This window comes from Abramis brama, assembly GCF_963993115.1.
Source record: "Abramis brama genome assembly, chromosome: 18".
NCBI classification, from domain to species: Eukaryota; Metazoa; Chordata; class Actinopteri; order Cypriniformes; family Leuciscidae; genus Abramis; species Abramis brama.
Genome location: NC_139980.1, coordinates 316,084 through 340,079, shown reverse-complemented (window position 1 = coordinate 340,079; position 23,996 = coordinate 316,084). Strand labels below are relative to the sequence as shown.

The window sequence follows — 23,996 nt, the reverse complement described above, 5'->3', positions numbered from 1 at the left end:
TTTCGGAGTCGGGATGTCGCTGTTGCTGTGAAGAATGACAGAGACCTGTATTTTGAAACTTCCGGCTGCACCGGAAGCCGGGATTGTTGCGCTGGCTTCACCGTGCAGTTTCACGTGTTCCCATCACCGCAGACAGACTCCTGAACTATGGCGCATCTAGACGGGATCGTGTAAGTAAACTTTATCTAAACTCCACATTCACTGTCGCTTTAGTGAAGCTGATGTCCAGGAGGGTGTTCGTCGCTGACTGTAGAGTTCAGGATCAGTGTAAGTCTCCGCTGGAGACACGAGATAATAACATGCAGTTCAGTGTCTTCTGACGGTTTCATGTGGATATGCTTTGTAATTATGTGTGTATAATATATATATATACTCTGTATAAACTCTTTTGAAAAGGAAACTATATAAAATTGTGGTTCACTCAATCAAACTCAAACCACTAAATCTTTTTTCTTTTTTTTAATGACCAACTGGTACTTCCAAATCCTCTTTCTAAACAGTTAAACTTCACATTAGAGGTTCTTTGCCAAAAACACAAGCATGTCGACCTCCTCTGGTTTCAGACAGGAGCGATGGTTCGACACAGCATTACCCATCACCCCTAGCGCTGAGGCTCTCTCTGAGGCTGCTTCTATGCCCAGATGTTTCTGTGCTAGTTTGCATAGCCTAGGGAAGTTTACTTGGTGTAACTTCCACCATTTCAGTGGGTCTTCTCCACGGTCTGCACATGGCATGTAGATGTCAGCATTGAGTTCAGAGGCCAGTGCTTCTCTGAGCTGTGCCAGGGCTGTGGATGGCAGTGGTGCTGTCGGTGCTCTCGGTGCTCTCGGTGCTGTGCGTGTGCTTTCCACATCCACGCTCTCATTCTCCATCTCTGCAGTGCTCTGGGACACAGACTGCTGGCCGGGAATTCCCTGAAACAAATAAACATGTTACATTGAATTCTTTCTTACCAGTAAACTCTGGTTTCACTCAGAGATGGCTCGTTGCTTTCAGGTCTGGGTCTCTCCTTCAGAGAGGTATTGTGTTCGGACCCTTGGGTCTAGGAAACTGGTGAAGTTTAGCAAGTCCTGCGTGTCTTCCTTCATATGTGTTGATGTGGTCAGGCCAGTGTCAGCTTCGTCTTCATCACTGAGGTGTTCAGGAGATGCAGAGCAGGTTTCACACAAGATACGCTCACATGACGTTCCCCCGATGAGGCGTCCGTGAGGTCCTGCCGTGAGGGAGTCGGTGCCGCTGCTCCAGGACTCCTCCTGTCGTCGTCTCAGCACGGCAGCTCTGGGAGGTCGAGCTCTCGCTGGGCTTCCCTCAAGGCCAGAAGTGGCCCACAGTCCTCCTGCATATCCCAGGAGCTGCTCATGCGTGTGCTGTATTCTTCAGAGCATTTTCTGTGAATGATAAGATGAAAAACATGTACTCGGCATCCATCTTCACTCTGGTGTCTCCACGCACGCCACACACACCACACACACACGGCACACACCACACACACACGGCACACGCCACACACACACACACACGCCACACACACCACACACACACGGCACACGCCACACACACACACACACGCCACACACGGCACACGCCACACACACACACACACGCCACACACGGCACACGCCACACACACACACACACGCCACACACGGCACACGCCACACACACACACACACGCCACACACACACACACACACACACCCCCCTGTAACAGTGTGTGTGTCCCCCAGTAAGGCGAAGACGCGGCACACACACACACACACACCCCCCTGTAACAGTGTGTGTGTCCCCCAGTAAGGCGAAGACGCGGCACACACACACACACACACCCCCCTGTAACAGTGTGTGTGTCCCCCAGTAAGGCGAAGACGCGACACACACACACACACACACCTGTAACAGTGTGTGTGTCCCCCAGTAAGGCGAAGACGCGGCACACACACACACACACACACCTGTAACAGTGTGTGTCCCCCAGTAAGGCGAAGACGCGACACACACACACACACACACACCCCCCTGTAACAGTGTGTGTGTCCCCCAGTAAGGCGAAGACGCGGCACACACACACACCTGTAACAGTGTGTGTCCCCCAGTAAGGCGAAGACGCGACACACACACACACACACACACCCCCCTGTAACAGTGTGTGTGTCCCCCAGTAAGGCGAAGACGCGACACACACACACACACACCCCCCTGTAACAGTGTGTGTCCCCCAGTAAGGCGAAGACGCGACACACACACACACACACACACACACACCCCCCTGTAACAGTGTGTGTGTCCCCCAGTAAGGCGAAGACGCGACACACACACACACACACACACCCCCCTGTAACAGTGTGTGTGTCCCCCAGTAAGGCGAAGACGCGGCACACACACACACACACACACCCCCCTGTAACAGTGTGTGTGTCCCCCAGTAAGGCGAAGACGCGACACACACACACACACACACACACACACCCCCCTGTAACAGTGTGTGTGTCCCCCAGTAAGGCGAAGACGCGGCACACACACACACCTGTAACAGTGTGTGTGTCCCCCAGTAAGGCGAAGACGCGACACACACACACACACACACACACACACCCCTGTAACAGTGTGTGTGTCCCCCAGTAAGGCAAAGACGCGGCACACACACACACACACACACCCCCCCCTGTAACAGTGTGTGTGTCCCCCAGTAAGGCGAAGACGCGGCACACACACACACACACACACACACCTGTAACAGTGTGTGTGTCCCCCAGTAAGGCGAAGACGCGACACACACACACACACACACACACACACACACACACCCCTGTAACAGTGTGTGTGTCCCCCAGTAAGGCAAAGACGCGGCACACACACACACACACACACCCCCCCCTGTAACAGTGTGTGTGTCCCCCAGTAAGGCGAAGACGCGGCACACTCACACACACACACACCCCCCCCTGTAACAGTGTGTGTGTCCCCCAGTAAGGCGAAGACGCGGCACACACACACACCTGTAACAGTGTGTGTGTCCCCCAGTAAGGCGAAGACGCGACACACACACACACACACACACACACCTGTAACAGTGTGTGTGTCCCCCAGTAAGGCAAAGACGCGGCACACACACACACACACACACCCCCCCCTGTAACAGTGTGTGTGTCCCCCAGTAAGGCGAAGACGCGGCACACACACACACCTGTAACAGTGTGTGTGTCCCCCAGTAAGGCGAAGACGCGACACACACACACACACACACACACACCTGTAACAGTGTGTGTGTCCCCCAGTAAGGCGAAGACGCGGCACACACACACACACACACACCTGTAACAGTGTGTGTCCCCCAGTAAGGCGAAGACGCGGCACACACACACACACACACACCTGTAACAGTGTGTGTGTCCCCCAGTAAGGCGAAGACGCGACACACACACACACACACCCCCCTGTAACAGTGTGTGTCCCCCAGTAAGGCGAAGACGCGACACACACACACACACACACCTGTAACAGTGTGTGTGTCCCCCAGTAAGGCGAAGACGCGACACACACACACACACACACACACACACACACCCCCCTGTAACAGTGTGTGTGTCCCCCAGTAAGGCGAAGACGCGGCACACACACACACACACACACCTGTAACAGTGTGTGTCCCCCAGTAAGGCGAAGACGCGACACACACACACACACACACACCCCCCTGTAACAGTGTGTGTGTCCCCCAGTAAGGCGAAGACGCGACACACACACACACACACCCCCCTGTAACAGTGTGTGTCCCCCAGTAAGGCGAAGACGCGACACACACACACACACACACACACACACACACACACACCCCCCTGTAACAGTGTGTGTGTCCCCCAGTAAGGCGAAGACGCGGCACACACACACACACACACACACCCCCCTGTAACAGTGTGTGTGTCCCCCAGTAAGGCGAAGACGCGGCACACACACACACACACACACCTGTAACAGTGTGTGTGTCCCCCAGTAAGGCGAAGACGCGACACACACACACACACACACACACACACACACACCTGTAACAGTGTGTGTGTCCCCCAGTAAGGCGAAGACGCGGCACACACACACACACACACACCTGTAACAGTGTGTGTCCCCCAGTAAGGCGAAGACGCGACACACACACACACACACACACACACACACACACACACACACACACACACACACACACACACCCCCCTGTAACAGTGTGTGTGTTCCCCACTAAGGCGAAGACGCGGCACACACACACACACACACACCTGTAACAGTGTGTGTGTCCCCCAGTAAGGCGAAGACGCGACACACACACACACACACCCCCCTGTAACAGTGTGTGTCCCCCAGTAAGGCGAAGACGCGGCACACACACACACACACACACCTGTAACAGTGTGTGTGTCCCCCAGTAAGGCGAAGACGCGGCACACACACACACACACACACCTGTAACAGTGTGTGTGTCCCCCAGTAAGGCGAAGACGCGACACACACACACACACACACACACACACACACACACACCCCCCTGTAACAGTGTGTGTGTCCCCCAGTAAGGCGAAGACGCGACACACACACACACACACACACCCCCCTGTAACAGTGTGTGTCCCCCAGTAAGGCGAAGACGCGGCACACACACACACACACACACCTGTAACAGTGTGTGTCCCCCAGTAAGGCGAAGACGCGACACACACACACACACACACACACACACACACCCCCCTGTAACAGTGTGTGTGTCCCCCAGTAAGGCGAAGACGCGGCACACACACACACACACACCTGTAACAGTGTGTGTCCCCCAGTAAGGCGAAGACGCGGCACACACACACACACACACCTGTAACAGTGTGTGTGTCCCCCAGTAAGGCGAAGACGCGACACACACACACACACACCCCCCTGTAACAGTGTGTGTGTCCCCCAGTAAGGCGAAGACGCGGCACACACACACACACACACACCCCCCTGTAACAGTGTGTGTGTCCCCCAGTAAGGCGAAGACGCGGCACACACACACACACACACCCCCCTGTAACAGTGTGTGTGTCCCCCAGTAAGGCGAAGACGCGACACACACACACACACACACCCCTGTAACAGTGTGTGTCCCCCAGTAAGGCGAAGACGCGGCACACACACACACACACACACCCCTGTAACAGTGTGTGTCCCCCAGTAAGGCGAAGACGCGGCACACACACACACACACACACACCCCCCTGTAACAGTGTGTGTGTCCCCCAGTAAGGCGAAGACGCGACACACACACACACACACCCCTGTAACAGTGTGTGTCCCCCAGTAAGGCGAAGACGCGACACACACACACACACACACACACCCCCCTGTAACAGTGTGTGTCCCCCAGTAAGGCGAAGACGCGGCACACACACACACACACACACACACACACACACACACACCCCCCCCCCTGTAACAGTGTGTGTCCCCCAGTAAGGCGAAGACGCGGCACACACACACACACACACACACACACACACACACACACCCCCCCCCCTGTAACAGTGTGTGTCCCCCAGTAAGGCGAAGACGCGGCGCGCAAAGCGTTTCCTGCAGAGCCGCGAGCCGAAGCTGACGGAGAGCCTGAAGAACTGCATGATCATCAAAGGAGGAAACACCAGCGAGACGCTCTCGCTCGCCCTGAAGGACGTGGTGAGTCGCGCTCTTCATCATCATCATCATCAGCTGGGTGTGTGTGTGTGTGTTCCTCATCTGTTCTGTGTGTGTTTTCAGTACGCGCTGAAGAAACCCAATGCTGTGCTGTACAAGAAGTAAGTGTGCCATCAGCCGCCGGCGGAGTGTGTGTGTGAGGGAGAGAGAGTGTGTGTGTGAGGGAGAGAGAGTGTGTGTGAGAGGGAGAGAGAGTGTGTGTGTGAGAGGGAGAGAGAGTGTGTGTGTGAGAGGGAGAGAGAGTGTGTGTGAGAGGGAGAGAGAGTGTGTGTGAGAGGGAGAGAGAGTGTGTGTGAGAGGGAGAGAGAGTGTGTGTGAGGGGGAGAGAGAGTGTGTGTGAGAGTTAGAGAGAGTGTGTGTGTGAGAGGGAGAGAGAGTGTGTGTGTGTGAGGGAGAGAGAGTGTGTGTGTGTGAGGGAGAGAGAGTGTGTGTGTGAGAGGGAGAGAGAGTGTGTGTGTGAGAGGGAGAGAGAGTGTGTGTGTGAGAGGGAGAGAGAGTGTGTGTGTGAGGGAGAGAGAGTGTGTGTGTGAGGGAGAGAGAGTGTGTGTGTGAGAGGGAGAGAGAGTGTGTGTGTGAGAGGGAGAGAGAGTGTGTGTGTGAGAGGGAGAGAGAGTGTGTGTGTGAGAGGGAGAGAGAGTGTGTGTGTGTGAGAGGGAGAGAGAGTGTGTGTGAGAGGGAGAGAGAGTGTGTGTGTGAGGGGGAGAGAGAGTGTGTGTGAGAGGGAGAGAGAGTGTGTGTGAGAGGGAGAGAGAGTGTGTGTGTGAGGGGGAGAGAGAGTGTGTGTGAGAGGGAGAGAGAGTGTGTGTGGAGGGAGAGAGAGTGTGTGGAGTCTCAGATGCAGTGAAGGGTTGATTCTGCGTCTCCTGCAACAGGGTTACTCACACAAGCTCACGCACACACACACACACACACACACACTGATCTCCTCATGATCTGCACCTCAGCTCTATCTCTCAGTGTCTGAAACGCTTCAGTACAGATTCAGTCTCTCTAAGCCCCGCCTCTCTGAGAGCTGCTCTGCTCTGATTGGTCAGAAATAGACATGTGCCGGTATTCGGTAATGCGATAAATCGTGGTAATGGATATGCACGATATTGTTATCGCGGGCACTTACAAATACCGTGAAAAATAATAGATCAGAATTTATATTTATAGAACGCGCATCAGCTTATCTTCCATCAACCGCTTAAACACTGCGCATATGCTGCGCGAAACACGTGCGCTCTGATGTAGACAATCCCAGGGAACTACACTGCGACCTTTTGAAATGCCATTGCGACCCTAATTTTTAATGGGTCGCAAATGTATCACTGATTATTTTTGCACTTATGTTTTAGGCAATATGCTATGATTTACTATGAGCATTTATTAAAACAGAAATGTGTATTTTAAGAATACGTTTTATAACGTGCTCTGAGCATTCAACACATCAAGTTGGCTTCAGCCCCGCGACCGTTACGAGACGTACCAGTGTATCAGTGCTGCGCGAGCTCTCTCTCAAGCCTTGTTTATACTCGACGCGTCCGCTCGAGCGCGAAGGTGCGCGCGGCAAAAATGACGTCATTGCTGTGTGGGCGGTCGCGCGCGTTGGGTTCGCAAGACCCGATTTCGCCTGGCGGTGTGCGCGACATTTTTTGTAACAATGCGCGCGGCGCCGCATCCGAAGATGAACGACTTCGAGCCGAATCTGGCCGAGCTCGAACTTCTCACCACACCAGCACCCAGTTTGCACGTCTAAATGAGTTGATTACATTTTAAAAAATGAGCATACAATAGCATAAAAAGTATTTAATGAACATAAAGGTCCATGTTTAATAAAAATGTTCACAAAACTTAATGAAATGTTTAGTGTAATTAGAAAATATGTAAGATATTGTTAATTTAGTTATATTTAGTTACATTCTCATATCCATATATTTTGTTTTATTATCACAAGTAATAATCTCAGTGTTTACTGGATTTTACACGATTATTTTTATAGTATTGGTGGTGATGTACTAAAATAAACACTTTCACGTGTGTATAGCTTTCTTCTTCTCACCTCTGATTCCTGATGGTTTAGAGGACAATTACTGGAGTCGCCCCCTGTCGTTTCACAGAATAGTACAACAGCGAGCGCGTCGAGTATAAACGCCTCGTCCGCTTGGGGAGGTGCGCGCGCAGTCTGCGGAGACTCGCGCTGCGGAGCCAGGCGAAAGTATAAACAAGGCTTCACTCTCAACACGGACGCGCGAGCTCTCTCTCTCTCACAACACGGACGCGCGAGCTCTCTCTCTCTCTCTCTCAACACGGACGCGCGAGCTCTCTCTCTCTCACACAACACGGACGCGCGAGCTCTCTCTCTCTCTCACAACACGGACGCGCGAGCTCTCTCTCTCTCTCTCAACACTGACGCGCGCACACAATGAAAATTGACGGGCTATAGTTTAAATTTTGTTCTTGCTTGTTTTTGTTTTTTTCTGTCAAAATGTCAGAAAGCATTTTGTATGATCCATCCGTGTTTTTAAAAATCGTTAAATGACGGGCGTTTTACTGTTAACACAGCCCTATATGTCGGATTCGTCTAACTTATAGCCTACTTGATATTATTTTTAGAATAAGTGATTCGTTATGCTATTATTGGACTCCTGTCTATTCATTGTCAACTGTTTTCTATAAATATGTTTGTATTGGCTTTTACAAACATCATTTATTCAGCTAATGCGTGTCCTGTTTAAAATGTAGCCTACAATGTTCAAATGCAAAGACAGCACGTCACAAATAGAAGCCCTTTTCCCTGTGGTATTTAGTATCATATTTGGATATTGGAATAATAAATTAAGTAGCCTATCTTAATTGTACACAATGTTCCTGTTTTTTTTTTTTTTTTTTTTTTTACTGTTTTCTAGGGGTTTCTTAATTTTGGACAAGTTGACCAGCAATGCAATGCAATATAATGCATGTGTGTCCTATGTGTGACATATTTTGCAAACACTGGTAAAGGTGCCCAATATAAGTCATTTCTAAAGTAAAAAAATATCTCTTTATTTGATTATCAGTAAATTTGTTTTCTATACAGAGATATCGGTATCGGCCATAACAGCAATATTAATATCGGTTATTATCGGTATCGGCCACAATTTTCACATCGGTGCATCACTTAAGAGTTCAGGAGTCTGCCCATCTGTGCCAACCATAGCATGTTGAAATCCATTTTGCACTTTATTGTGTATTGTATTTTCTATTGCAGTAAATCTATCCCAACCAATGTTAAAGAAAACAAAAACAAGAAGGTATGTGGTTTAAAAGATGGCAAGTAAAATAAAAAGCACTTCTGTATGCAATACAGTTTCATTATTGTTCATTATTATCCAGAGCGGCTTACTGTAAACTACTATAAACAATTTGTGCGACCAAATCATGTTTTGCGCCAGTAACTGAGAAAGTTAGTAGCTCAAGTGCCACCAGTGGAAAAGGGTTAGTGTAGTTCCCTGAATCCCCACACGTGGACAATCGCGGAGCAGAGACGCCGACACCGGCAGACTGGACACAGCAGGTACTTATGATATGAAAACAATTCTCTCAGGTTCTGTCCATTTTATTACAAAAATTTAGACAATAAATACCGTTTTGAGCTTGTAAATGTGGCGTGACGATCGCTGTAACGCCTCAGTTCCGATCATCTGCTACCTCATATTTAAAGATACAGTACAACTTACCGAAAGGTATTTATTCCTCATATAATATCATCAATCAGTGTTTTTCAGCCACAGGAAGAGGTCAATAAAACTGCAGGACAACAATTATATCACAGAACGTCACATTTACCTCAGGAACGCCATTTAATGACCAGCACGTTAGTTGACTAGAAAGAACAGCTATAGAGAGGAGTATTCTGCTAAATATGTGCACTATATTACATATTTATTATATTTTTACTTGTGTCATAATTGTTATTATAATGAAAACCAAATTATATTTAATTTAATTTAATTTGTCATTTTTAACCTTTAATAATACCAGCTGACAGGGCTCTCTGCGTTTACAGCATTATGTGAGATATATTTTATCCATCTACTGTAGCCTAACTAATATTTATCCAAAGAGTCAATATTGAATCAACATTGAAATCAAATCCCAAGAATTGAATTGAAATCGTGAAAATTGTGTAAAATTCTGTTCAGTTACCAAATGTTTTGACAATCGCAATTACACCTATTGTAATGCAAGGTGTTTATTGTAATGCACCTATTGTTTCTACATCCCCCCCAATCCATCCGTTTCTCTTGAGCAATTAAAATATTGTGATAATACCGTATACCGTGATAAAAGCTCTATCAATTAATCGCAGCATTAATATTTGATACCGGCACATGCCTAATCAGAAAGCAAACGCTCATCATCATATCTGACTCTCAGTGATGCGAACAGTAGCTCAGATCAGCTGCAGTGTTTGAGGGCGGGGCTTAGAGACGCTGTTCAGCCAATCAAGACCAGAGGCTGGCATTATGCAAATTACTTACAAACCTACGAATCAGGATCGAGCAGGAAGTGAGACTGGAATCACTTTCTTTTAGGAGACAATAACTCCAGTTATCTGTGAAACTGCAGATGTTTTACATTCACTAACAGCTGTATTACACACTGCATATCCGAACTAGCGTAGCCGAACTAGCGTAGCAGCTGAACTAGCGTAGCAGCTGAACTAGTGTAGCAGCTGAACTAGCGTAGCCGAACTAGCGTAGCAGCTGAACTAGCGTAGCAGCTGAACTAGCGTAGCTGAAGTCGTGTCAGTCAGATGATGATGATGATGTGTGTGTTGTTGTCCTGACAGGAAGAACATGGTCCGGCCCTTTGAGGACTCCACGGCTCTGGTGAGATCATGCTTCACACTCGCGTGTGTGTGTGTGTGTGTGTCAAAGCCTGTGTGTGTAACCGTGCTGTGTTTGCTTCCCTCAGGAGTTCTTCTCCAAGAAGTCAGACTGTTCCCTGTTTCTGTTCGGCTCACACAACAAGAAGAGACCCAACAACCTCATATTCGGTGTGTGTGTGTGTGTGTGTGCTGGTGTCCTCCACAGGACGCATGTTCGACTTCCGTGTGTGTGTGTGTGTGTGTGTGTGTGTGTGTGTGTGTGTTAATGTGTGCTGGTGTCCTCCACAGGACGCATGTTCGACTTCCACGTGTGTGTGTGTTAATGTGTGCTGGTGTCCTCCACAGGACGCATGTTCGACTTCCGTGTGTGTGTGTGTGTGTGTGTGTGTGTGTGTGTGTGTGTGTTAATGTGTGCTGGTGTCCTCCACAGGACGCATGTTCGACTTCCACGTGTGTGTGTGTGTGTGTTAATGTGTGCTGGTGTCCTCCACAGGACGCATGTTCGACTTCCACGTGTGTGTGTGTGTGTGTGTGTTAATGTGTGCTGGTGTCCTCCACAGGACGCATGTTCGACTTCCACGTGTGTGTGTGTTAATGTGTGCTGGTGTCCTCCACAGGACGCATGTTCGACTTCCGTGTGTGTGTGTGTGTGTGTGTGTGTGTGTGTGTGTGTGTGTGTTAATGTGTGCTGGTGTCCTCCACAGGACGCATGTTCGACTTCCACGTGTGTGTGTGTTAATGTGTGCTGGTGTCCTCCACAGGACGCATGTTCGACTTCCACGTGTGTGTGTGTGTGTGTGTGTTAATGTGTGCTGGTGTCCTCCACAGGACGCATGTTCGACTTCCACGTGTGTGTGTGTGTGTGTGTGTGTGTGTGTGTGTGTGTTAATGTGTGCTGGTGTCCTCCACAGGACGCATGTTCGACTTCCACGTGTGTGTGTGTGTGTGTTAATGTGTGCTGGTGTCCTCCACAGGACGCATGTTCGACTTCCACGTGTGTGTGTGTGTGTGTGTGTGTGTGTGTGTGTGTGTGTGTGTGTGTGTTAATGTGTGCTGGTGTCCTCCACAGGACGCATGTTCGACTTCCACGTGTGTGTGTGTTAATGTGTGCTGGTGTCCTCCACAGGACGCATGTTCGACTTCCACGTGTGTGTGTGTGTGTTAATGTGTGCTGGTGTCCTCCACAGGACGCATGTTCGACTTCCACGTGTGTGTGTGTGTGTGTGTGTGTGTGTGTGTGTGTTAATGTGTGCTGGTGTCCTCCACAGGACGCATGTTCGACTTCCACGTGTGTGTGTGTGTGTGTGTGTGTGTGTGTGTGTTAATGTGTGCTGGTGTCCTCCACAGGACGCATGTTCGACTTCCACGTGTGTGTGTGTGTGTGTGTGTGTGTGTGTGTGTGTGTTAATGTGTGCTGGTGTCCTCCACAGGACGCATGTTCGACTTCCACGTGTGTGTGTGTGTGTGTGTGTGTGTGTGTGTGTGTGTGTGTGTGTTAATGTGTGCTGGTGTCCTCCACAGGACGCATGTTCGACTTCCACGTGTGTGTGTGTGTGTGTGTGTGTTAATGTGTGCTGGTGTCCTCCACAGGACGCATGTTCGACTTTCACGTGTGTGTGTGTGTGTGTGTGTTAATGTGTGCTGTGTCCTCCACAGGACGCATGTTCGACTTCCACGTGTGTGTGTGTGTGTGTGTTAATGTGTGCTGGTGTCCTCCACAGGACGCATGTTCGACTTCCACGTGTGTGTGTGTTAATGTGTGCTGGTGTCCTCCACAGGACGCATGTTCGACTTCCACGTGTGTGTGTGTGTGTGTGTTAATGTGTGCTGTGTCCTCCACAGGACGCATGTTCGACTTCCACGTGTGTGTGTGTGTGTGTGTTAATGTGTGCTGGTGTCCTCCACAGGACGCATGTTCGACTTCCACGTGCTGGACATGTTTGAGCTGGGCGTCGAGCAGTGTGTGTCTCTGAAGGCCCTGAAGGTGAGCAGCAGCAGTGTGTGTGTGTGTGTGTGTGTGTGTGTGTGTGTGTGTGTGTGTGTGTGTGTGTGTGTGTGTGTGTGAGTTGGGAGTGTAACGTGAGCTGTGTGTGCAGAAGGACACGTGTCCCGTGGGAACTAAACCCCTGCTGGTGTTCGCCGGAGAGCTGTTCGACACGGACCGAGAGCACCAGCGCCTGAGGAGCGTCCTGACAGGTGCGACACACACACACACACACGAGCGCTTGCACAGACACACACACTCTGTTATCTGTTCAGCAGATGTTTGAGCAGGTCTTCAGGTGTTGTCTCTGATCACTCTTGTGGAGGACTCATCTCATGTCTCACATTATCGCGACAATCAACTTCCTGTTCGCTAAAAGTTTTATCAGCCAATCAGAAGGCAGTGTTCAGACCAGGGCTTAAAACAAGCAGGAGGGCGTTTCTGAACCGAAACTCAGAAAAAAAAATCTTTCGTTTTTTGAATCTGTGATTATTTAAAGGTGCCATGTGTCATAATTGAGGTAAAAATATCCAAAAAATGAGCCACACGCATCAAAAGAATGAGAAGAAATAAGGGCGATGATGTCATTAAAAAAATGACAAGTTATAGTGCTGCAGATATCAACCTGAATTAGCATTAGCATTACTAGCCACGGCCCGACACGTGTCGTAATACCAGTTTCGGCCATGGGAGGCGGTATGCCGGCAACATAACCACCAGCCAAACATGCAATACACGAATAACTCGCACGGCTTGTGGGCGTACTTGAACCTGATGTCAATCGTGTGGAAAGTACTGCCCACTACTACATTCAAATCAAATCTGATAAAAAAAGGAACAGAACCAGAGTAAACATTGGCACTGCTTTCCATCGCTGGAGACAACTAATGGACATGAAAGAAATGAGGTTCGACTCCGAACTTGCAACATTTCTTTTGGATTGGTGAGTAAGATGCTGTTAGTATTTCGTTAGAAGTTTGTTTTATATGTTTGTGTAGTTTTTTCGGGAAGTTATAACATAGAAATGTATCGAAGGCTGTTCGATAAATGTATAAATAACGTACATAAATATAGTATTGTAATAGTACACATATATAGCACAATCTCTATAGCTCTTTTTTTCTTGCCAACTACGTGACCTATATTATGTTTATTAAATGGCTTTCCTGAGGTAAATCTGACATAATTGTTCTCCAGCTGTGTTATTGACCTCTTCACTGATAAAAAAACACTGATTGGTCGATATTATGTATGAGGAATACATTTTGGTAAGTTGTAGCCTAGCCTACTGTATCTTTCAACAGTGTTCGTGTTTTTTTACTATTAGCAGAGATGATCGGTTCACGTGCGCTAGGGATCTGTCGTGTAACATTTACAAGCGCCAAAACGGTATTTATTGTTTGAATTGCGTAATAAAATTGACAGAATCTGAGAGCTGAGAGTTTTTTATATCATAACTAACCTGCTCTGTCTAGTCTGTCGGTCTCCGTGTCCTCTTTGCTGATGTGTGGGGTGAGAGCGTGTGAAAAGTGTTTGCGTGTGTCTCACGGTGAATGCGTGAGAGTTGGCAGCTCTGGTTATGTTGGCGCTAGCTTGGTCAACATCAGCGAATGCTGTCTGTCAAATTAATGTAATTCAAACTAACAATAAAAATGTAATATGAACAAAACGAATATGAACATATTCACTGGTAAAGGTGAAGGGGAGTAGCTTGAAGATGTCATATTCATACTCTAGAGTAGACCAACTCACTTTCTGGAGGTATACTGCCCCCATCTGGCATGGAATGTGGAGTATGAATTTATTTTTTTTGACACAAGGCACCTTTAAGTGAAAATTTTTTGCTGGTTTCAAAATATAAAGCAGAATTAGAAACACCCGCTGTTGACCAATGCTCTGTGCAAAAGGAAAACCATTAAATAAGATACGGACAAAGACACAAGCAAGCAACAAAACTCAATTTAACTCATCAATTATAAGCCAGATCAAATAAAATTATTTTAACTTGATTTAAAATAGATCTTGTGGGAGGTTGTGCCGGGTCGGGGCGCTGGTTGTGCCGGGTCGGAGCGCTGGTTGTGCCGGGTCGGGGCGCTGGTTGTGCCGGGTCGGGGCGCTGGTTGTGCCGGGTCGGGGCGCTGGTTGTGCCGGGTCGGGGCGCTGGTTGTGTCGGAGCGCTGGTTGTGCCGGGTCGGAGCGCTGGTTGTGCCGGGTCGGGGCACTGGTTGTGCCGGGTCGGGGCGCTGGTTGTGTCGGAGCGCTGGTTGTGCCGGGTCGGGGCGCTGGTTGTGTCGGAGCGCTGGTTGTGTCGGAGCGCTGGTTGTGCCGGGTCGGAGCGCTGGTTGTATCGGGGCGCTGGTTGTGCCGGGTCGGAGCGCTGGTTGTGTCGGGGCGCTGGTTGTGCCGGGTCGGAGCACTGGTTGTGCCGGGTCGGAGCGCTGGTTGTGTCGGAGCGCTGGTTGTGTCGGAGCGCTGGTTGTGCCGGGTCGGAGCGCTGGTTGTGTCGGAGCGCTGGTTGTGCCGGGTCGGAGCGCTGGTTGTGTCGGGGCGCTGGTTGTGCCGGGTCGGAGCGCTGGTTGTGTCGGGGCGCTGGTTGTGCCGGGTCGGAGCACTGGTTGTGCCGGGTCGGGGCGCTGGTTGTGTCGGAGCGCTGGTTGTGCCGGGTCGGGGCGCTGGTTGTGTCGGAGCGCTGGTTGTGTCGGAGCGCTGGTTGTGCCGGGTCGGAGCGCTGGTTGTGTCGGGGCGCTGGTTGTGCCGGGTCGGAGCGCTGGTTGTGTCGGGGCGCTGGTTGTGCCGGGTCGGAGCACTGGTTGTGCCGGGTCGGAGCGCTGGTTGTGTCGGAGCGCTGGTTGTGCCGGGTCGGGGCACTGGTTGTGTCGGGGCGGAGCGCTGGTTGTGCCGGGGCGGAGCGCTGGTTGTGCCGGGTCGGGGCGCTGGTTGTGCCGGGTCGGGGCGCTGGTTGTGCCGGGTCGGAGCACTGGTTGTGCCGGGTCGGAGCGCTGGTTGTGTCGGAGCGCTGGTTGTGCCGGGTCGGGGCACTGGTTGTGTCGGGGCGGAGCGCTGGTTGTGCCGGGTCGGGGCGCTGGTTGTGCCGGGTCGGAGCGCCGGGTCGGAGCGCTGGTTGGGTCGGAGCGCTGGTTGTGTCGGGTCGGAGCGCTGGTTGTGCCGGGTCGGAGCGCTGGTTGTGCCGGAGCGCTGGTTGTGCCGGAGCGCTGGTTGTGCCGGGTCGGAGCGCTGGTTGTGCCGGGTCGGGGCGCTGGTTGTGTTGGAGCGCTGGTTGTGCCGGGTCGGGGTGCTGGTTGTGCCGGGTCGGGGCGCTGGTTGTGTCGGAGCGCTGGTTGTGCCGGGTCGGGGCGCTGGTTGTGTCGGAGCGCTGGTTGTGCCGGGTCGGAGCGCTGGTTCAGACGCTGGTGTATCGGTGGCTCTGCTTCAGCTCAGGTGGCGTTATGAAGCGAGGCTCGAGGACTGAGTCGCAGTGAGGTGTTCTCATGACACGAGCTGAACTCTTCACTCACACTCACTAGTGGCGCCAGGATTTTGATTGTAGGTGGGCCCCCAGAAAACTGGATGGGCCAGTTAAAATAAGCCAAAAAAAAAAAAAAAAAACGGGTTCCCCTTCATCTCCGTTTCAGCGCTTTTCTGGGCACTGAGGACAGCGACTCAGTAGCCTACCTGAATTTAATGCGTAATTAGCATAGGTAAAAAAAAATTAAACAGGATTTTTTTGTAGCTTTTTTAATACAATTACAGTTTCATTTAATTTATTGTTTAATAAAATTATAGGCCTATTATTTTTAGTTTATTAACAGCAACAACAGCTGTAAAGATGAAGTTGACGATCGCCATCTCCGTGAACGCGCCTATAGAGAGAAATGCACATCATGGATTACATAATCAGAGAGTAGCCTATTTCTTTTCGTTTTAAATAGTTAAAAAGACATTTCAAGCTTTCTTAAGATATATTTCATGTCTGTGAGGCCTAATGTGAGTTTCGTTAAATTAGGATGAGATGCGCTCCTGTTCACGAGCAATGCAAGTGACCGTGCGGGCGCCTGCTTAGGCCTATCGTCTGCTATATTTGTTTCTTATTTATTAAATCCAGGCAATTGGTTGATAAAAAAATTATTACAATTAAGATAGAATTTATACAAAACGAAATTCACTTAAAAAAATGCTTTATACAAAACAAAACTTAATTAAGTGGTCAAAATCATGTCTGACCCGCTCCATGTCTCTCGATATTGCGCATCCTATCTTACTCGTGCGGTTCACTTTTCATAATCAACATAAATTAAAAAATAACATTATAATATTTTAACAAATATGAAACTAAATGAGCTTATTTAATGGCTACAACACATATAGTAGACCTAGACTCTCTATCTGTACAAATTGCTGCACATTCATTTTATTCTGAATTTTGCACACTAAGTTGAAAGGCATTTGTTTGTGCATGCATGTAAAACATATCTGCAACATTTATCAAGTTCACTGATAATTATGCGTGCATTTATTAATTATTATCTTAATGAATAATGAAACAAGGACGAAGCATATAAACTGCGTTGTTTGGTTAGAATGGAATGGATCGCAAATAGATCTGAATGAAGAAACGTACAAAACCATAGTAGAAAATGGGTGGGCACGGACCTAAAATGGGTGGGCACGGACCTAAAATGGGTGGGCCCAATGGTAGCGCCGCGGCTGCTCACACTTACAGTCGGGTTTCTGCTCACTGTTTTAATCCACTGACATCAAAACACACACTTCTACAGACGTGTTGCTTTTTCAATGATGCTCGTTGCGATGTTTTCATCTGAATATGTGGTGTAGCATTAACATGAGCTCAGTGTGTTCAGCAGCTGGAAGTGTGTGTCGGCTCATGCCACATGTTTCACTGCAGGCTCAATCGCAGCAGTTTGACTGAAGCATCTGTTCGTTTACTTGAGGTGAAGTGCAGTCGCAGCATTCACACGCCATTATGACAACATCCAGGCCGTGTTGATTTGGTTGAGTGTTTCCTCAGGTGTGTTACTGAGGAGAGTGAAGTCTGCTGTAACCGTCCTCTCGTCTCTCTCTGTGTGTGTGTGTGTGTGTGTGTGTCAGATTTCTTCTGCGGTCCGCGAGTGTCTGCGGTGCGTCTGGCTGGACTGGAGCACGTGCTTCACTTCACAGCGCTGGAGGGCAGGATCTACATGCGCAGCTACAGGTGACACACACACACACACACACACACTCTCACACACACACAATCACTCTCACACACACACACACACACACACACTCCTGACCGCACCAGCCACACACACACACACACACACACACACACACACACTCCTGACCGCAGCAGCCACATGTAAGTGTGTGTTTCCTGCAGGGGTTCAGGCTGCTAGACTGCCGAATGACTAAGGAAATGTTCTCAGTAAGACTGTAGAAAACTTCCTCCCACTGACGGGAATAAACACAGTTACAACAGCTCAATTCTTACTTTAGTCACGTGACTACCATGGACACCTGGCGGGCAACAAACGGGTATTTTCAGCGTAGAGTCCTGTAGTTCCAGGTCTTTCTAGCTATCAAGTCTGTTAGCGAGCTAGCTGCATAACAATGGACCAGGATTAACTCCAAGGTTAATTGTGTAAAGCAGACAAGGTGTTTTAAGATAATCGAGCAGTAATAATTCCTCCGTAAATAATCTAGCTCTACTGTCATCTCTGGTTCTTATTGAAAACCATAGGTATCACCGAAACGACCTATCACACACTTTTGTTGTTGTTAGCAAAATACGACAGCTGTTACTGTGCGTTCACACTGAGAGAGAGAGAGAGACTGTTAACAATCTCCTTTTATCCCAGATGTGAGACGTTCAAACTGACCAATCAGATAATTACCCCCCCCCCCCGCACTAAAGATGTGGAAATCCATCGACCCCTGAAGTTCACACACACGTCAGCCCACAGGCCTGACACACACACACACACACACACACGTCTGCCCACAGGCCTCGATCGCTGTCAGAACCTCTGTCTTTAGGAGCTGCTAATGTCACTGGGAAAGAGGAGGTTGAAACAGTAAAAGCAGATGTCGTGTTCATTTCAAATATCTTGGATTATCTCACACACACACACACACTCTCCTGACAGCAGTGTTTTGACAGGGTGCTGCTGAAGAAGTCGGGCTGCCGGACGCCCCGGGTCGAGCTGGAGGACATGGGCCCGTCCTTCGACTTCATCATGAGGAGGAGTCACATGGCCTCAGACGACCTGTACAGAACCGCCCACAAGAAACCCAAAGGAGTGAAGGTGCGACACACACGCACTCAAAATCACACACTCTCTCACACACTCTCTCACACACTCAATCACACACAAACACACACACACTCACTCACACACACTCAAAATCACACACTCTCTCACACACACTCACTCACACACACACACACTCTCACAATCACACATTCATTCACACACATCATCAGATTAAACGCACACATCACCTGTTCAGCTCGTGAACACACACACACACACACACACGTCCGAGGCGGGTTCGTGAGCAGGGCTGTGCGAGAGATATCACTACTGTACGGTAGAATGCACTTTTCAGTAAAAATAATACAATTAAAACTTTATTTTTTGAGGAATATCACAAATGTCCTTGATTTAACCGGTAAAGCTCTGTTGTGCAGCACTTGCTGAAAGACGAGGATTTTTTTAGTTTTAATCACTTTCATAATTTTCTTAACTTTTAATAATCTAAAGTTAAATTGTGTAATTTTAATGATTCAGTAAATTAGACATGTTCTGAGGACTATAATGTAATTTGCCCATTGAAACTGAATCCAGAAGAGTTGAGGTGTAACTCAGAGACGGGTTTGATGGGATGTGTGTGTTGATCTGAGCTCCAGATGATAGTCATGTGATAGTCATGTGATAGTCATGTGATAGTCATGTGCTTCTTCATTTCACCTGCAGCCCAAGAAGAAGAAGAACGTTTCCCATGATGCCTTCGGCACCAGGTTTGGCCGCTTGCACATGCAGAAGCAGAACCTGGACAAACTACAGACACGCAAGATGAAGGGTCTGAGGAAGAGGAAGAGGAGAGGAGAGCCGGCGGAGAGTGTGTCCCCGAAGACAGCCAAGACCGACAACTGACCACACACACACACGAGGAAGAGGAGAGGAGAGCCGGCGGAGAGTGTGTCCCCGAAGACAGCCAAGACCGACAACTGACCACACACACACACACACGAGGAAGAGGGTCTGAGGAAGAGGAGAGGAGAGGAGGGCCGGCGGAGTGTGTCCCCCCCCAAAGACTGCCAGGACTGACGGCTGACCACACACACACACACACACACACACACGATGAAAGAGTCTGAGGAAGAGGAGAGGTTGTGATGCAATAAAACGATTTTTCTAAATTGTTTGTGTGTGTGTGTGTGTACAAATTAATCCATCACTTCAGTCACCGTTAACAACAGTGTTCCGGTATTGTGTGCCGGACAGGGCTGAGGCTGCTAGGGTCAGCTGATAGAGATGAATGCTGTGCGCGCATTTAATAAATGATCAAAAGGTTACAGTGAGACTGTCCAGTGACGTTCATAACACGGCGTCAGAGAACGGGACTGTCGAACGCTGGAGTGTTAGAGATTGAGCCGCCAGTGAGACTCGCCCTGCGGTGAGTGAGACCCGCATGAGGAGCAGGAGTGTGTGTAGGAGTGTGTGCAGGAGCGGGAGTGTGTGCAGGAGCGGGAGTGTGTGCAGGAGCGGGAGTGTGTGCAGGAGCGGGAGTGTGTGCAGGAGCGGGAGTGTGTGCAGGAGCGGGAGTGTGTGCAGGAGCGGGAGTGTGTGCAGGAGCAGGAGTGTGTGCAGGAGCGTGTCTAGCAGACGCTGAAACGCGTGTCTAATACCGGTGGCGTAATAGCGTTCACACAGTTACACTACAACATGTACACATTATACATGACATCTCCCTTTTTATATACTAGAAAAAAATAAAAGATTTAACAGCTTGCACATAACTATACACTTAAGTTACTCTTAGGACTTGGTACTATAGCCTACGGTATTACTCCGGTACCAGGCACTCTTGGCAGGATACGCTAGACCAATCAGTCTCTCATTACCCACTGAGTGAAACTGACTGTTTCTCACTGGCGAACTCTGGGCCTTCACAGAAAGTGAACAGCTTCCACTGGCATTATTGCCCACGCTGTTTTCCTGCTCTGAATCTGGAGAAGCAACAGCTTCAGTCTGAGGGGAAGGACACGCCGTCTCCTGTTTTCAGCAAGTCTCTTCTATTCCTCCTGAAGATGCGACTGTCTGGTGTTTAGTCAGTCAAGGTTACCATTTGCTATCCTGTCTGATTCTCACTCTCACTTTTCTTCAGGTATCTTTCATGTCCCACAATCAAAGTATTGCTTTTGTTTGACTTGCCTGTTTCTCAGTCTGTTACGCACCTGTCTGAAAACATTGCTTCATCATAACAATCTTGAATGATTAAAATGTACGAATAAATTTTCCCAAACTTTCCGCTAAGAAATTAATTGTAAGCATCCCGACTGCGATAGGCTTTTATCGCATCTCTCGTAATCAGACTATTCAGGCAAACGTTTAATGTTCTGTGTAAAAAGTTAACGCATCAAGTCTTATTTAAAGGGTCCGGTAATTCCAATCATCGTTTATTTTCAGTTTTTGGAAATACTTTAACTGTTGCCTCTTCGCTAGACTTAAAAGGTACGCGCTTGTTTTCACAGATCTGAGATTTAAAAATGGCGCCACCGGAAATGCTTCAGGACCAGACATGCGCAGTAGCATTCCAACGCGTTCGTTGTTGTTTACGTCCTTGAAATGGTCTATATATCTAGAATGTACATTTCCTGAAGAAAATGTGAGTGGTGGTTGCAGTTTTAACGCTGTGGTGTAATCAGGAACAGGCTGAAGACTCGGAAGATGAAATCCAAACAACGCTTTAATAGTAACGCTCAAGAATCATGTAAAAGGCAGGGAAACTCACGTTAACACGGTGTAGGTATTACGGTGACCGGAGAAGGAACAACTTAAGTAGTGAATACAACGAGGATAATTACTAAACAGCTGATTCACATGAACTAATAATGATGTAAAGGAGACGAAAGAATGGCGGGAAACTGAACAAAGAAATGAAGAAATGACAGATGAAAACACACTGAAAGTCTATGAACTAAACTGAACGTGACATAACGCCTCTCCCGTCCTCGCGCCGTAGAAGAGTGCGGACAGATGGAGAGATGGCGGAGGCTTAGAAGGATGTGGTGACGGGCTGGAGAAAGGGGCAGACAGATGATGACCAGAGGGAGCAGGAGGAAGCATCCATGGTGGAGAAGATGGAAAGAGTGGCCATGTGGATCGACCCAGAGCTCAGCCATACCGGTGCCCAAGGCGGAGTCGATGGCGGGAGGAGCCATGATGGTGATGACATATTATAGTTTGTATTTTTAAACAGAATTAAGATTTTGGAAGTGAAATCTGAAAGATGAAAATGGATTATTGAATTTCTAAAAATGAAAACGTGTGTGAAATGTTTTGAATTGAAATATTCACAGCTTAAATATACAACCATGTTGAATTTCAGCCCATAAAAATGCAAGCCCTAAAAATACAATGCATTAAAATGCAAGCAGGGTTTAATGCACTGCATATTTTTTTCAAGTAGTGCAATTCAACAAGCTTTTTTGTTTCAAAAACATTTGTCATTATTTTACATCCATATACATTTTCGTCGTTTAATTATCCTTGTGTTATTGTCAATCTGTAATTTTCCAATTTCATATTTAGTGATATGATTAGCTTTTCCAGCAAGGTTTTTTGAGTCACTGTTTAACTTACTGGATAGTTAGATGGCAGAGGAATCTAATAAGGCCAGTACATCGCATCTATTCAGACAAGACGTCTAACCGCCCTGCACCATCATATTCAATCTGTTGGACTATACCGATAGACAAGCTAAGGGGCGAGGGCCGTATACCCGGTCAAATACGGCAGCAAAACCTTTCATTTCTTTCTGGATTACAGCGCTGACACCACTAAGAAAAGGAAGTCTTTCACTGAGAGTGCCCTAAGAGTTCGTGGTGCTGCGACTAAAACAGCATCGCCGGTGGCCGGTGAGACCGATGCGGGAGTGGCCGTCTCTGCTGCATAAAGTGCAGATGTAGTTGGTCGTGGGTTGGGCTGTCCGTGTGCGCGTGCCTTCCGCCTGGCTCTCCTCTCTTCTGCTAGTTTCAAGATCTTCTCCTCGCCTGTATTAGCTGTTTCTTGAGCCGGCAGCGCCAGCAAACATCTTTATGTCTCAGCTGTGGGCGACCTCGGGGTCTTTTGCCGGATGCGAGTTCACCATAGAGGATGTCCTTGGGGATGATTGTGGGGACCACAGCTATATAGGCGTTACTATATTTCGTTTAATATTCCACTAATAAGATACATTTATTTCATAGACAGCCTTCTATTTTATCCCCATTATACTCTCTGTTGTCTGTGTTTATTTGTCTGGACACAAACGCTGTACACACGCTGCCTGGTATCGGTTGTTGGTATCGGGGCATTTTTACGAGTACATGAGCTCAGTATCGGGCCGATACCACATCCCTAAATATTAGTGTAGATGCCATTCTTCTTATGATGTAACGAGTACATCAGGATTTATGGGAAGTGTTCCCAGTTCCAGCTGACCTAATCTATGCAGCCTAACATTGAATTATAGAAGTCTATAATGTGTTATGTGAATGCTAGGTCAAAGAGATGTGTCTTTAATCTGGCTTTGAACTGACAGAGTGTGTCTGCTTCCCGGACAATGGTAGGAAAACTGTTCCAGAGTTTTGGTGCTAAATAGGAGAAGGATCTGCCGCCAGCAGTTGATTTAGATATTTTAGGTATTATCAACTGGCCAGAATTTTGAGATCGCAATAGACATGAAGGACTATAATGCGTTAAGAGCTCGCTCAAGCACTGCGGAGCTAAACCATTCAGTGCTTTGTAAGTAATCAGCAATATTTACATGTTAGAAACTGTAATTCTGTTTCAGTAATCGTTTGGATATTGAAAGCTGATTTAAGAAATCCATCAATATCCTTCTTAAAAGACTGGGTAGGATCACCATTCAATTTTACATAGAAATCATCATTAAGTTGACGTTGTACTTCTTGATCATATGATTCCCTGGGCATTAGAGCAATACCTCCACCTTTGTCTGCAGGCTTGATGACGACGTTGCTCATGTTCTTTAGGGAGGAAAGAGCTTGTGATTCGCCTTTGGCACAGTTAGACACAGATCTTTCATGACAAAGGAGATTATCAACATCCCTCTCAACCAGTTTCACAATTGTCAATTGGAGCACTTGATGTTGGAGGGCAAAAGGGGCTTTTTGTTTTGAAAGGATTATAAATTCTTGGCGTTACGGGAGTAGTCGGATTCTTGTCA

The 23,996-nt window shown here is 48.3% G+C and overlaps 1 protein-coding gene across 3 annotated transcripts in view; it reads left to right on the top strand.

The window, feature by feature from the left end:
• Positions 1–29: 29 nt before the first annotated feature.
• rpf2 (ribosome production factor 2 homolog) overlaps positions 30–23,996 on the top strand; it is a 223,885-nt gene continuing 199,918 nt past the window's right edge. Inside the window, exons 1-11 of one of the 3 annotated variants that reach the window (XM_084091611.1) lie at positions 30–170; positions 5,556–5,688; positions 5,770–5,807; positions 10,520–10,559; positions 10,645–10,726; positions 12,466–12,542; positions 12,655–12,754; positions 17,649–17,751; positions 18,700–18,844; positions 19,517–19,663; positions 19,741–19,965. In XM_084091611.1, the coding sequence (XP_083947737.1) occupies positions 148–170; positions 5,556–5,688; positions 5,770–5,807; positions 10,520–10,559; positions 10,645–10,726; positions 12,466–12,542; positions 12,655–12,754; positions 17,649–17,751; positions 18,700–18,844; positions 19,517–19,663; positions 19,741–19,920 (1,068 nt within the window). In that variant the 5' untranslated portion in view covers positions 30–147 and the 3' untranslated portion in view covers positions 19,921–19,965. Of the gene's footprint in view, positions 171–5,555; positions 5,689–5,769; positions 5,808–10,519; positions 10,560–10,644; positions 10,727–12,465; positions 12,543–12,654; positions 12,755–17,648; positions 17,752–18,699; positions 18,845–19,516; positions 19,966–23,996 lie in introns of those variants that run through there. The other 2 variants (XM_084091613.1, XM_084091612.1) reach the window with 2 other exon arrangements.